This window comes from Loxodonta africana, chromosome 14 (genome assembly GCF_030014295.1).
Source record: "Loxodonta africana isolate mLoxAfr1 chromosome 14, mLoxAfr1.hap2, whole genome shotgun sequence".
Lineage (NCBI taxonomy): Eukaryota > Metazoa > Chordata > Mammalia > Proboscidea > Elephantidae > Loxodonta > Loxodonta africana.
Window position 1 is genome coordinate 73,667,939 of NC_087355.1, and position 12,235 is coordinate 73,680,173.

Below are 12,235 nucleotides of genomic sequence, written 5' to 3' on the forward strand. Positions count from 1 at the left end.
GGCCTGACAAAACAAATCTAGGAAAATCATTTTTCCTAGAGGCCACAGTAACATCTAGCACTCATTTCTTATTCCTTTCTCAGTCACAGGATCCCTTCCATGCTGGCATATTAGTACTTCCTTATGTCTAACATAATGGAACATTCACTAAGTACCAAACACTGTTTAAGGAGCCCTGGTGGCACAATGAAAACCCTGGTGATGTAGTGGTTAAGAGCTATAACGCTCACTGAAAGTTTGGCAGTTCGAATCCACCAGGCAGTCCTTGAAAACTCTATGGGGCAGTTCTCTGCCCTATTGGGTTACTATGAGTCAGAATTGACTCGACAACAACGGGTTTGGTTTTGGTGGCACAATGGTTAAGTACTTAGCTCCTAACCAAAAGGTTGGTGGTTCGAACCCACCAGCCACTCCACAGGAGAAAGATGTGGCAGTCTGCTTCCATGAAGATTACAGCCTTGGAAACCCTATGGGCAGTTCTACTCTGTCCCATAGGGTCACTGTGAGTTGGAATTGACTCTTGAGCAATGGGTTTAAACACTATTTGAGGTAGTTCACAACTCCCTATGGTGTTGTAGGAGGTATATTATTATCCCTTTTTCAGATGAGCAAACTGTGGATAAAGGGGTCAGGTTACTTACAAATGGTAGAACATGGATTTGAATGAACCTAGGCAGCCTGATCCTATGGCTGAAACCATTACCCACTCCACGATGTTGCCTGTTTTTATAGTGAAGTGGACAAGAGGAGAATGTATGTCCCCAAGCACTAGGCTCTGGCATGTGGTAGAGAAAGTAGTTTTTGTAAATTCTAGCAAAGCAGTGGCAGCATGTACATTTTCCTTCAAGCCTTTGAATGGAATCCTAGATTTAGGTCCAAAAGGAAAAGTGCAATTATTCAGGTATACAAGCATACAGCCATTACCATACGCAACCTGCCCCATCCCCCAGCTAAAGAGCCACATAATCAGAAGAATTCCTAGCCCTTAAATTTCAGAGATTAGCCAATATGATTATATTTCTATACAGGAAATTGACTTAACATTGTTTTACAAGTTTTAATGATTAAATCTAATTTACTCTACTAGATATTTCCTGTGGTACTAAGTTTCCCTACAAAAAAGCAAAACCAAACCCATTGCTGTCAAGTCAATTATGACTCATAGTAGGACAGAATAGAACTGCCCCCTAGGGTTTCCAAGGAGCAGCTGGTGAATTTGAACTACCAACCTTTTGGTTCACAGCTGAGCTCTTAACTACTGTGCCACCAGGGCTTCAAGTTTCTCTACCCGTTAAAAAAACCAAACCTGTCACCATCGAGTCTATTCTGATTCATAGCGACCCTATAGAACAGAGTAGAACTGCCCCATATGGTTTCCAAGGAGCACCTGGTGGATTTGAACTGCCGACCTTTTGGTTAGCCACCGTGGCACTTAACCACCACACCAGCAAGGTTTCCAAGTAGACTAAATAAGTGGTGCCCAGTTGGATCTGTGGCTCTGTGACAGAAACAATGAGTTTGGGCAATGCAGGCAGAGACCTGTATCTGGATCAATTTCAGTTAAGAATGGGAAGGTTCAAAGTTCTGGTTCTTTGAATGCTTGGGTGCAGGAGTATCTCCCAGTTCAGGTACAAGAAAATGAAAGAAATCTTCCTCCCCCCTCCCCGAAGCAGAAAATATTAGCCAGATACTACGTCTGGGATGTTATAATCAGTATCTCTACTATAATGTGTGATTCCCACCCCTCGTCCCTCCACTGCTGTGCTTTGTTTTCAGGAAGAAAGTATAGAAGAAGTGAGAGAGCTGATCAAGATTTCGGAAGAGACGCCAGAAGAGAAAATGAAGACGGTGCTCAGTGACTTTATCAGTCAAAGCAGGTAGCAGGAGTGACAGCTGCCATATGGGGAGCCGAGCGTCTATGAAAGCAGCTCTTAATTACCTTGAGAGCATAGTCGATTTTACATGCTCTCAGATGGGCACTTTATAGTGTTGTATCTTTATTTCGTTGGGTAGTTTAGCTGGCACTTGTAGGCTAAATACTAAATTCTGACACTTAACTAAAACATAAGCCAAAGGGGGAGAAAATGAAAAGAAAGAAAGATTTACTACAGAGACTCTTTATGAAACAAGGAAAATGCCAGAAGTGTTAGTGCCCAGCATGGTGTTTTGCATTTGGTAGGCACTCGACAGATATTTGACAATTAGATGGATAAGTTATATCAAATAGTATTTAGTAGAAATTTTCCTATAGCACATTAGTAAGCACCAATAATGACTTATTCCAGGTGGTAAAACCAAAACCAAACCCATTGGCGTCAAGTCCATTTTGACTCATGACAACCCTATAGGACAGAGTAGAACTACCCCATAGAGTTTCCAAAGAGCACCTGGTGGATTCAAACTCCCGACCTCCTGGTTAGCAGCCACAGCTTGTAACCACTAGACCACTAGGATTTCCTATTCCAGGTGGTAGACAATAGAATAAAAAACCCAAAATAGGGTATATTAATTACCTGTAACTGTATAACAAATTACCACCAGACTTAGTGGCTTACCTCAGTAGCATTTCTTATCTCACGAGTTCTGTGGGTCAGGGATTCAGGTGTGGCTAAGCTGGGTCCCCTGGCTCAGGATCTCTCACAGGCAACAACCAAGGTGTCTACTGGGGCTGCAGGCATCTCAAGGCACAGCTGGGGGAGGCTCCACTTCCGAGCCCACACCCACAGTTATTTGCAGGATTTAGTTCCTTATGGGCTATTAGGCCAAGTTCATTGCTGGCTGGTGGCCAGAGGCCACTGTAATCCTTGCCATGTGGACTTCTCCATAGGGCAGCTCACAAGATGGCAGCTGACTTCATCACTGAGAACAAGGAGAGGGAAAGCAAGCATGATGGAAGTCACAGCCTTTTATGAGCTAATCTTAGAAGTGACATCTCACTTTTGACCAATTCTATTAGTTATGAGGAGTCTACTAGGTCCAGCCCACACTCAAGGAGAGGGGATTACACAAGGGCATGAATACCAGGAGGCAGGGACTGCCGGGGGCCATATTAGAGGCTGCCTGTCACGTTAGGAAACATTTGAACTACCTCTTGAAATAAATTAGGTCAAGACTTGACCAGAAATGAGAATTTGTCATAACGGAGTTAACAGAAAAGGGGTGGAGATTAATTTGATGTAGAGAAAAAAGCGGTAGACAAAGACTAGCTAAATTCTGGTCTTCTGCTTTATATGTTGTTCTTTTTCGATCTCTCAGTTACCCAACCATTTTTACTTTAAAAAGAAAAAAATGTTTGTTTCTACTTTTATTCTCTTTCGTTTTTCATTATAAGAACAGTATATGTTAGTCCCGCTCCTGCTGTGATATGTAAGTACCACCTGCAATTCCCTTTGAGCATTTTTAAAACCCTTTGTAATTTTTTTTGTAATTACCTCATGTGTTTTAAAATGGTTTGTAGGTAAATTACTAGCTCAAAACCTTTTCTATATTCCAGGGTTACTTGTGGGTGATAGTTATTCATGGCCTTTTCTCCTTCAAGTTTATAACTAACTGAAAAAATATTCCTAAGCATCAGACAGAGATCAAAATGTTCGTTTTTATTTAGTAAACCTGGATTTGAGAAAGCAGTTCAGACATAAGGTCAAAGTGGGCTTCCTGCTCCCTCCCATCCATTCATGGCTGAGCAGTTGGACTTCCCCCCTTGGCTCTCCCCCTCCCCCCACTCCAGAAGGGACAGGACAGGAGGTCAGGAGTTTGCCCACAGGCAGCAGGCAGACTAGGTCTGAAAATGAGAGAATGAATGGAAACATGTATGCTGGCCATTTACTCCAATTTTTTATGATGAAATAAATTATTCCTCCCTCTGTGGGGAATGGGAAACCCTGGTGGCATAGTGGTTAAGAGCTATGGCTGCTAACTACAAGGTCGGTGGTTTGAATTTACCAGGCACTCCTTGGAAACCCTATGGGGCAGTTCTACTCTGTCCTTTACGGTGGCTATGAGTCAGAATAGACTGGATGGCAATGGGTTTGGTTTTTATGGGGAAGGGGGGACCCTGGTGGTATGGTGTTTAAGAGCTCAGCTGCTAACCAGAAAGTTGACAGTTCGAATCCACCAGCCGCTCCTTGAAAACCCTGTGGGGGCAGATCTCTTCTGTCCTATAGGGTCGCTATGAGTTGGGATCGAGTCCTCCGCACTGGGTGTGGTTTTTCGTTTTATGAGGAAGACAGGGAGATCAAAAGCGGACACCTTGTTCCCTGGGCTGATCCCTCCTGGGAGGTGGAGTAGAATTCCTCAGACCTCCGTGAAAGGCAGGAGAGGGGCAACAAGACTCCCTCCTCAAAGTATCATCCTTTTTATTCCTTCTAAAAACTAAGAGACAACGGTGGGGAAGGAGCTCTTCATTGGGAGGTATGACTCCTTGGACTTCCATTTTTGTTTCCTTTGCAATTGATTTTTTCATTACAAAAGCAATAAATACATGCTCACAATTAAAAAAAAAGGACAAGTGTATCAATTCTCTCTTCAGTCCCTCTCTCCAGCGGGCTCTCCAGAGACAAAAGTTTGATTTATCCTCCTGGACCCTTTTCTGTGCATTTGCAAACACACACATTCCAATACACACACTCATAAAAAATACTGTATTTCTTAAGAAATCATGGTGTACGTTTTGTTCAGCAGGTTTCCTTTTTACTTGATGATATATCACAGGCATCTTTCTACAGCAGGCATAACGATCATCCTCGAGAGTCAATGGTGTGGATGTGTTATGATGTATTTAACTAGTTACCAATGGAAACCCTGGTGGCATAGTGGCTAAGAGCTCACCTACTAACCAAGACTGGCAGTTTGAATCCACCAGGTGCTCCTTGGAAACCCTATGGGGCAGTTCTACTCTGTCCCATAGGATTGCCATGAGTCAGAATCGACTCGACGGCAATGGGTTTGGCTTGGTTTGGAATGGTGTTTAAATTGTTCCCATTTGTTTTGCTGTTATAAACATTACTGTGTAAAGATATTCTTGCAGAATTGGGTTATGTTTGAAGGATAGAATTCTAGTATAACATTTGGGTCATGTTATATGTACATTTAAGTTTTGATAGGTGCTGCAAATAGCCTCTAAAACATTGGGACAAGTTACACTCGCTTGTGATAGAGTAGGGTAGTGAAAATATCCCTGCATCTGCACCAACCTTGAATGTTACCAATTTTTAACCTTTGCCTGACCTATCAAGGTGAAAACAGTATGCATTTTAATTTGCACCTAAGTTATTGCTAATGAGGACGATATCTTATTTCCTCAAGTTTTTTGACCATTTGTATTTCTTCTTAAATTGCATTGATAATCTTTACCATTTTCCTTTTGAATACATTTTTAACTTCATCCTCCCAAATGTTACTACTCAGTCTTTTGTACAGTTTTTAAAATGTGGGAACTTATCTCAGTATTGAGTCTGAAATATTTCCTTTACACACAATTTTTTTCAGGAAGCTTTTGGTGTCTATTACATTTATAAGATGAGCAAAACGACATTATTTTGCGTCTGTTATGACAAGTTTTGAAAACCATCATAATGGATACATACTGAAAGAAACTGGAAAAACAAATATCCATTTCCCAAAACTAAAGTGGGGTCTGAGTGTCATTTCCAATCTGCATTTTGTTGTTTAGGAAAGTCAGTGCCTCATTGTATAATCTTAAATTAAAAACCTCAGTTCAGTGGCTTTATCAGCTTTCTCGTTGTATTGCAGAAAGCATATTTGCAAATCCCGGGAATGATATAAATGGAGTTTCACTAAGTAGATTGTAAAACTGTTATTCTTTCCTTATAGTGCCTTTATCTCTGAAGCAGAAAAAACACCGAAGATGTTGAACCAAACTACTTTAGATAAGAAACGACTTACACTCTACTGGCAGGAGCTGGTATGTGAACATCTATTTATACTCTGAACAGAGTTAACACATGTGCTTTAAAAATAAACATCATGGATGAGGCATTAGTCCATAGACCAGATGAGGATAAAGTTCTAAAGGTCATCCATTTGCACAGTGTAGAGACATGAAAAAAATTTTTTTTTTTTTATACAGGGGCAAGTCGGAAATGAACTTGCATTTACTTAATCCTTACAAGAACCCACCCGCCCTACTTCCTATTCTGATGGATTTTCCCCTTGCTTATCTTCTTGACAGTTGTATTTTGCCCAGGGCTGTAGACCTCAGCCAGCTGTTCCACAAGCTGAGAGACCAAAAGAAATGATTATTCTCTTCTTCTTGCTTTCTTGCAATTGAAAATTATGCAAAGAGTTGAAAAGCCAGACTTGTATGTTCTTCTTGAGAACAGGGAAGCATTTGGTGCCTCTCTGTGTCCTGGATCCCTTGCACAGTGCTGGGTGTCTGGTAGATGCTCAGTCTTTGATGATTGAGTGGTGACTGAGAAATGCTAGACCAAGTCTGACCCTGAATTATCCTGTCCCGAAACTTCAGCTCCAGCAGTGGCACCAGGAACATCTTATATGAGGCCATGATGATTCTGCAGGAAAAAAAATCATGCAGTGCTTGAGTTGTAAGGGGGGATTTTAAAGATCTAAGTGAGGCCCAAAGAGATTAAACTATTTTCTAAAGGTCACAGCTGGTTAATGGTGGTCCAGAGACTAAAATCCACATCTCCTAACTCCTGTCTCCTCATTGTTGCTCCTATGCCAGGATACTTCTCCTCTGTCCTCAAGAACATTGAGGGGATGTCACATTTCCATTGCATATAAGATCTTTCTCTTACCCTAGTTCTTCTTTAAGCTGCTCTGGTGGTGCAATGGTTAAGCACTCAGCTGCTAACTGAAAGGTTGGTGGTCCAAACCCACCAGCTACTCCACAGGATTAAAGACCTGGCAATATGCTCCCATGAAGGTTATAGCCTGGGGAACCCTATGGGGCAGTTCTACTCTGTCACATGAGGTCGCTATGAGTCAGAATTGACTCAATGACACTCAACGGCAACAATAGTCCTTCTTTAGCAACTCTTACTGCCTTCTCAGTCTCTGCAATGTCCATCTATTACTTATTGTCTGCAGAGGTCTAGTGTCTTCTCATTGTCCAACAGTCCTTGGCCTGAAAAAGTCCATGATTTCAACAACCGTTAGTATCTTTATAGTGACCCAGCTATATCTCCTCACATCCAAACCTGTTTCCAACCTCCTTGGAGACACCTCACCTGGTCATCTCACAGCCCCTCAAACTCTATATCCTACTGGACCCATCATCTTTTCAGCTATGTTAGCACTGCCAGCTATACTTACTGCTCCAGGTAGAAACTTAGGAATCAGTTTTTGAATTCTTCCTATCCATCATCTTAAGCAGCCAGTTGGACCAGTCAGGTCTTGTTGATCCTGCTCCTTAAAAATTCTGGAATTTATTCCAGTTCTTCATCCCCAGAATTACTTAGTTCTTTAGGATCTCCGGCCTGGACTATTGCAGAAGCTGTACTCCAATCCATCTTCCAACCCAACCAGCATGGTCCTTCTGAAACACAAACCTGATCAGGTCACTAATTGCTTAAATTTTTGGAGTTGTAGCTTAATGAATTTTAACTGCTATTATTATTGTTGTTGTTGTTAAGTATCAGAAAGCCTGAATTTGGGTCGGGGCTAACAAATCTGTATGATCTTGGCAAACTCTGACCTTAGCTTCCCATATGTCAACTAAAGGTAAGATGATATCCACTGCCTCCATATTTCTTTGAAATTTCTATGAAACAGGCAGTGTGCCCAGTGGCAGACCCTGAAACAGCCTGTGTGAGTAGCTCAGATGGAGCTCACGAGCACCATCAGGAACTCTCCAGCACAGCACCGTGCTTGCTGTCCAGGTTTTTAAAAGATCTGCATTGACTCTTTCCTTGTTTTAGGAGGCAATGACCAAGGAGGCAAAAGGGATCATTCAGCAACAGCAGCAGAAGTTATCTCTTGATGAAATGATCTCCAAAGCCCAAGGCTTTGTGGAAAAGATCCGCTTCCTTGTTGATGAGGTAATCAATTCTAAAGGCAAACCTCATTTGCAAAATTAGACCCAAGGAACGAAAGATAGAACGCTGTTTTTTCCCCATGAGCTGCTGAGCTGAGCTGGCACTATTAGTTTAGGGGTGAGAGAGATTTTTAAATTAAGCCAAACGCATACAGCTTTATTGATTTCTTACAAATCATGCGGGTTCAGCAGAAATGCAAAGCATGTTCCCTGGTGGATTCAAGAAAAGTCCAAATAAGCACTGTCCCTTGGTAAGTTTTCAACTGTAAGAAGATTTAAATCCAAGTCCAGTAAAGTTCAAAACAGCTTGTCATTTTTAAAGTTAGTTGTAAGCGGTGTCTTCTGGTGACTACTAAATGATCTAGAAAGGTCTTCATGTTTGCATCTGTCAGGTACAGGAGCTACTTCTTGAAGCCTGAGAATTTGTAGAAGCTTCTTAAGTTGGGCTTTGTGTAAGGAGGTTTCAGGGAAAGCACAGATTTACCACTTCTGTTATTCCTGAAAGTTGGTTTCTTGTCACGTTATCAATCATTCCCCGGAAGCGTAACAACCAGTGAGACAGGCAGGGAGTTGATGCAGGAATGTTAAGACACACTCGAAAGTTCAAACCAGACATTGAAGCTTCAGGTCTGTGACTGAAGACTCTGTGGCCAGGGAAACCTCCATACCAGTGGTCTGTATTCCATACCAAGAGAAGGGATGGCCCTCTTTGGATACCAATTATACCCTAGTGTTACAGGTTAGAAGAAGCATCTGCTTCCAGTCCAGTAAGGACAAAGCCTAGTTTCTGACAACATACCTCCTTTTTGCTTTGGTAGTTATATTGGTTCAGAAATGTGCATTTCAAACACGCACAAGTAATGGACCACTTGGCAGGGAGTTCTGTAATTCCAGCCTTGATTAGCTCACTTTAAAGTCTAGTTTTTCGGTGCAATTTAGTCAAGTTTCTTCTGAATAACCACCTAAAATGGAGCTAAAATACTTGGCAATCACATTTTAGGTATTAAGTCCCTTGTAGAATTGTTTTCCATTGCTTAAAGTGCAAATGGAAAGGCGTTCGTGAATTTTCATTTTTGTTATTTTGCTTGAATGTTCTGGAAATGTTACCTGGCTCTGAAGAGGTATGATTCTTTGATTTATTAACCTTTTTTTTTTTTTTTTAAAATTGTGCTTTAGATGAAGGTTTATAGAACAAATTAGTTTCTCATTAAACATTAATACACATATTATTTCGTGACATTGGTTGCCAACCCTGTGATGTATCAACACTCTGCCATTCTCGACCTTGGCTTCCCCATTTCCATTTGTCCAGTTTTCCTCTCCCTCGTTGCCTTCTAGTCTTTGCCCCTGGGCTGGTGTGCCCATTTAGCCTCATATAGATCGTTGAGCTACAAGTATTATTGTTTGTTTTATGGGTCTGTCTAATCTTTGGCTGAAGGATAAACCTCAGGAGTAACTTCAGTACTGAGTTAAAAGGGTGTCCAGGGGCCATACTCTTGGGGTTTCTCCAGTCTCTGTCAGACCAGTAAGTTTGGTCTTCTTTTGTGAGTTAGAATTTTGTTCTACTTTTTCTCCAGTTCTGTCCGGGAATCTCTATTGTAATCCCTGTCAGAGTAGTCAGTGGTGGTAGCTGGGCACAATCTAGTTGTGCTGAACTCAGGGTGGTGGAGGCTGTGGTAATTGTGATCCATTAGTCTTTTAGACTAATCTTTCTCTTGTGTCTTTGGTTTTCTTCATTCTCCCATGTTCCAGATGGGCTGCAATTTTTCAGTTTAAATAATTAATTCCAAGAGTTAAAAAAAAAAAGATTGTGGAGAAATGTTTTGTTCTACAGATGGAAAAGAGTAGACCACCTATCCACCAATCATGTCTCCAACTTGTATATCCTCAAAGCACAATGAGTAATTTGGCATATGGGGTTTACATGTACTGCTAATTCATGACTGAAAGCTTTCTCTTATCCAGGAAGCTACACTTAACTTGCTTGGTGGCAAAGGTGTTTTAAGTAAAAAAATTTGTGTTGCAGGAGAAGAGGGTCTGTTTCAGGATAGAACTCTGGACATGTACTTGTTGAATACCTATCACATCCCATTCTCCTCCATTCCACAGCCACAGCACACCATCCCTGATGTCTTCATTTGGATGCTGAGCAACAACAAGAGAGTGGCATACACCCGCATCACCTCCAGAGACCTGCTCTATTCCCCTGTCAGAGAGCAAATGGGCAAACACTGCGGGAAGATAAAAACTCATTTCCTCAAAGTAAGTCTGCATTAGTTTTGGCTGTGGAGTCTCTGGGTGGTGTAAACGGTTAATGTGCTCAGCTCCTAATCAAAAGGTTGAAGGTTTAAGTCCACCCAGAGGCCCCTCAGGTGGACAGTCTACTTCCGAAAAATCAGGCATTGAAGATCCTATGGCGCACACTTCTACTCTGACACACACGAGGTCAGCATGACTCAGTAGACTTTGACTACAAGACAAGAAACCACTGATTTCCTGGGTGGCTGAGCCTTTCTACTGTGTGTCCACCTCTCTGATTCCTCTCCAGTGCTTTCAAAGACATGGCGACAACTGGAAAACTTTGCTCTATCTTGTGTCTGAGTATTTTCCAATTACTACATCACCAGACATATATAAATTTCTTTGTTAATCTAGTGGGTAAACCAAAAGGCCACTTTAATTTTTATTTCTTTGGTTACTAGTAAGAATGAACATTTTTTCTATCCATTTTCTCATTATTTTTTCTTTTGTGTTATTCATCCATGACATCTTTTCAAGGGAGAATATCTACATTTTTTCATGGATTTCAAAGGAAATTACAAGAGGAGAGGAAAATTCCATAGAACTGCTAGCTGAATTAATTAAATTGTGGATATACAATAGTCCTTTTGACCTGGGGTTCCAGCATCCTTCATGCAGGCAGGATCCCGAAATCTTTGGTGAATGAGTCCCCATAGAGACTGTCTTTGGTTGAATTATACTGTCTCTAACTCAAGATTGGAGTCGTCCTTACAGATCCTTGGTATTTTACTTCCACTACAAAGTCATTTCTATCATGATAGGTAGACATGAGAAAAATTAGGGGAAAAAAGTGATCCAAAGGTTCAACTCTCACCAGTGACTGGCACCAAGATTATGGTTTGACTGATTAATTTTTTCCACCTCATGGTAGGCTATCCTACCAATTTTAGTTCTGGTTTATGGCTATAGCATAATTATTCTTCTACTACCTCAGAGAGAGAGAGAGAGAGAGAGAGAGTGTGTGCTCAAAACATGCCATGCCATATAAGGAAGGGATGAAAGGATAGAAGCGCTTAGCTGAGGAGTGATTTAACAGTATGGTAGAGACCTGGAGACCTGTAAGTGTTTATAGGACTACCATGTGGATGATGGTAGAATGTGTGTGTGTTTCCAGAAGATAGAACCAGGTGCCGTGATAGACATTACAGGGAAATAGTTCCCTAAGTGGAAGTCCATAATGGGTCCCCACCACTTAAGATGTCAACAGAGGCTGGATATCTATTTGATAAGAATATGGTGGGGGTCAGTGATTTATATTACATTATATTTGCCATTCAACTGCTAGATTCTACTGTAGGTGTGATTGCTAAGTGTTGCAGATGGAAGTGCTCTTACTACTGAGCGTGAAGGGCAGTTTGGGGCAATGGTTTAAAGTATGGACTTTGAAATATGGCAGATCTGGATTGGAATTCCAGGGCCACTATTCGCTAGCTGTATGACTATGGGTAAGTTCCTGCCATCTCTGTGGCTCCCATTCTTCACCTGTCAAATGGAGATGGTTGTGAGAATGAAGTGGATAAAGGCATGTAAAGGACAGAGTTGGATATCACCCACAGTCACCGCTCAATAAACACTGACATTAAAAAAGTACATATTTTTACCACAACAAAAGAAATCTATGAGGTCATAATGATACTTAAAAAAACAAACACCTCATTGGTCGCCTTTGCAGGGTGCCAGGGCAACGACTCAACACTATGAAAAATTATAAATTATGGGAAAGAATCAAGTTAAAATAAATAAAAGAACATCCAACTTGCCAGGGGACGTTTTTGGATTGGGGGGGCATTCTTCATATCCATTGAGTTGTTTTTGACTCTGTGTATTATTTTTTGTCAGATATCTAAAATGCTTTTTATAAACCCTCTCCTGTAAAACTATAAAAAGAAAATTTTACCCAAGTCATTCACCATAACCATT

At 41.2% G+C, this 12,235-nt stretch overlaps 1 protein-coding gene across 1 annotated transcript in view; it reads left to right on the forward strand.

Moving 5' to 3' along the window:
* Positions 1-12,235, forward strand: part of FER1L6 (fer-1 like family member 6) — a 121,989-nt gene that overhangs the window by 33,867 nt on the left and 75,887 nt on the right. Inside the window, exons 14-17 of the mRNA XM_003408179.3 lie at positions 1,777-1,877; positions 5,833-5,923; positions 7,899-8,018; positions 10,124-10,276. Coding sequence (XP_003408227.2) covers positions 1,777-1,877; positions 5,833-5,923; positions 7,899-8,018; positions 10,124-10,276 — 465 coding nt within the window. The remainder of the gene's footprint in view (positions 1-1,776; positions 1,878-5,832; positions 5,924-7,898; positions 8,019-10,123; positions 10,277-12,235) is intronic.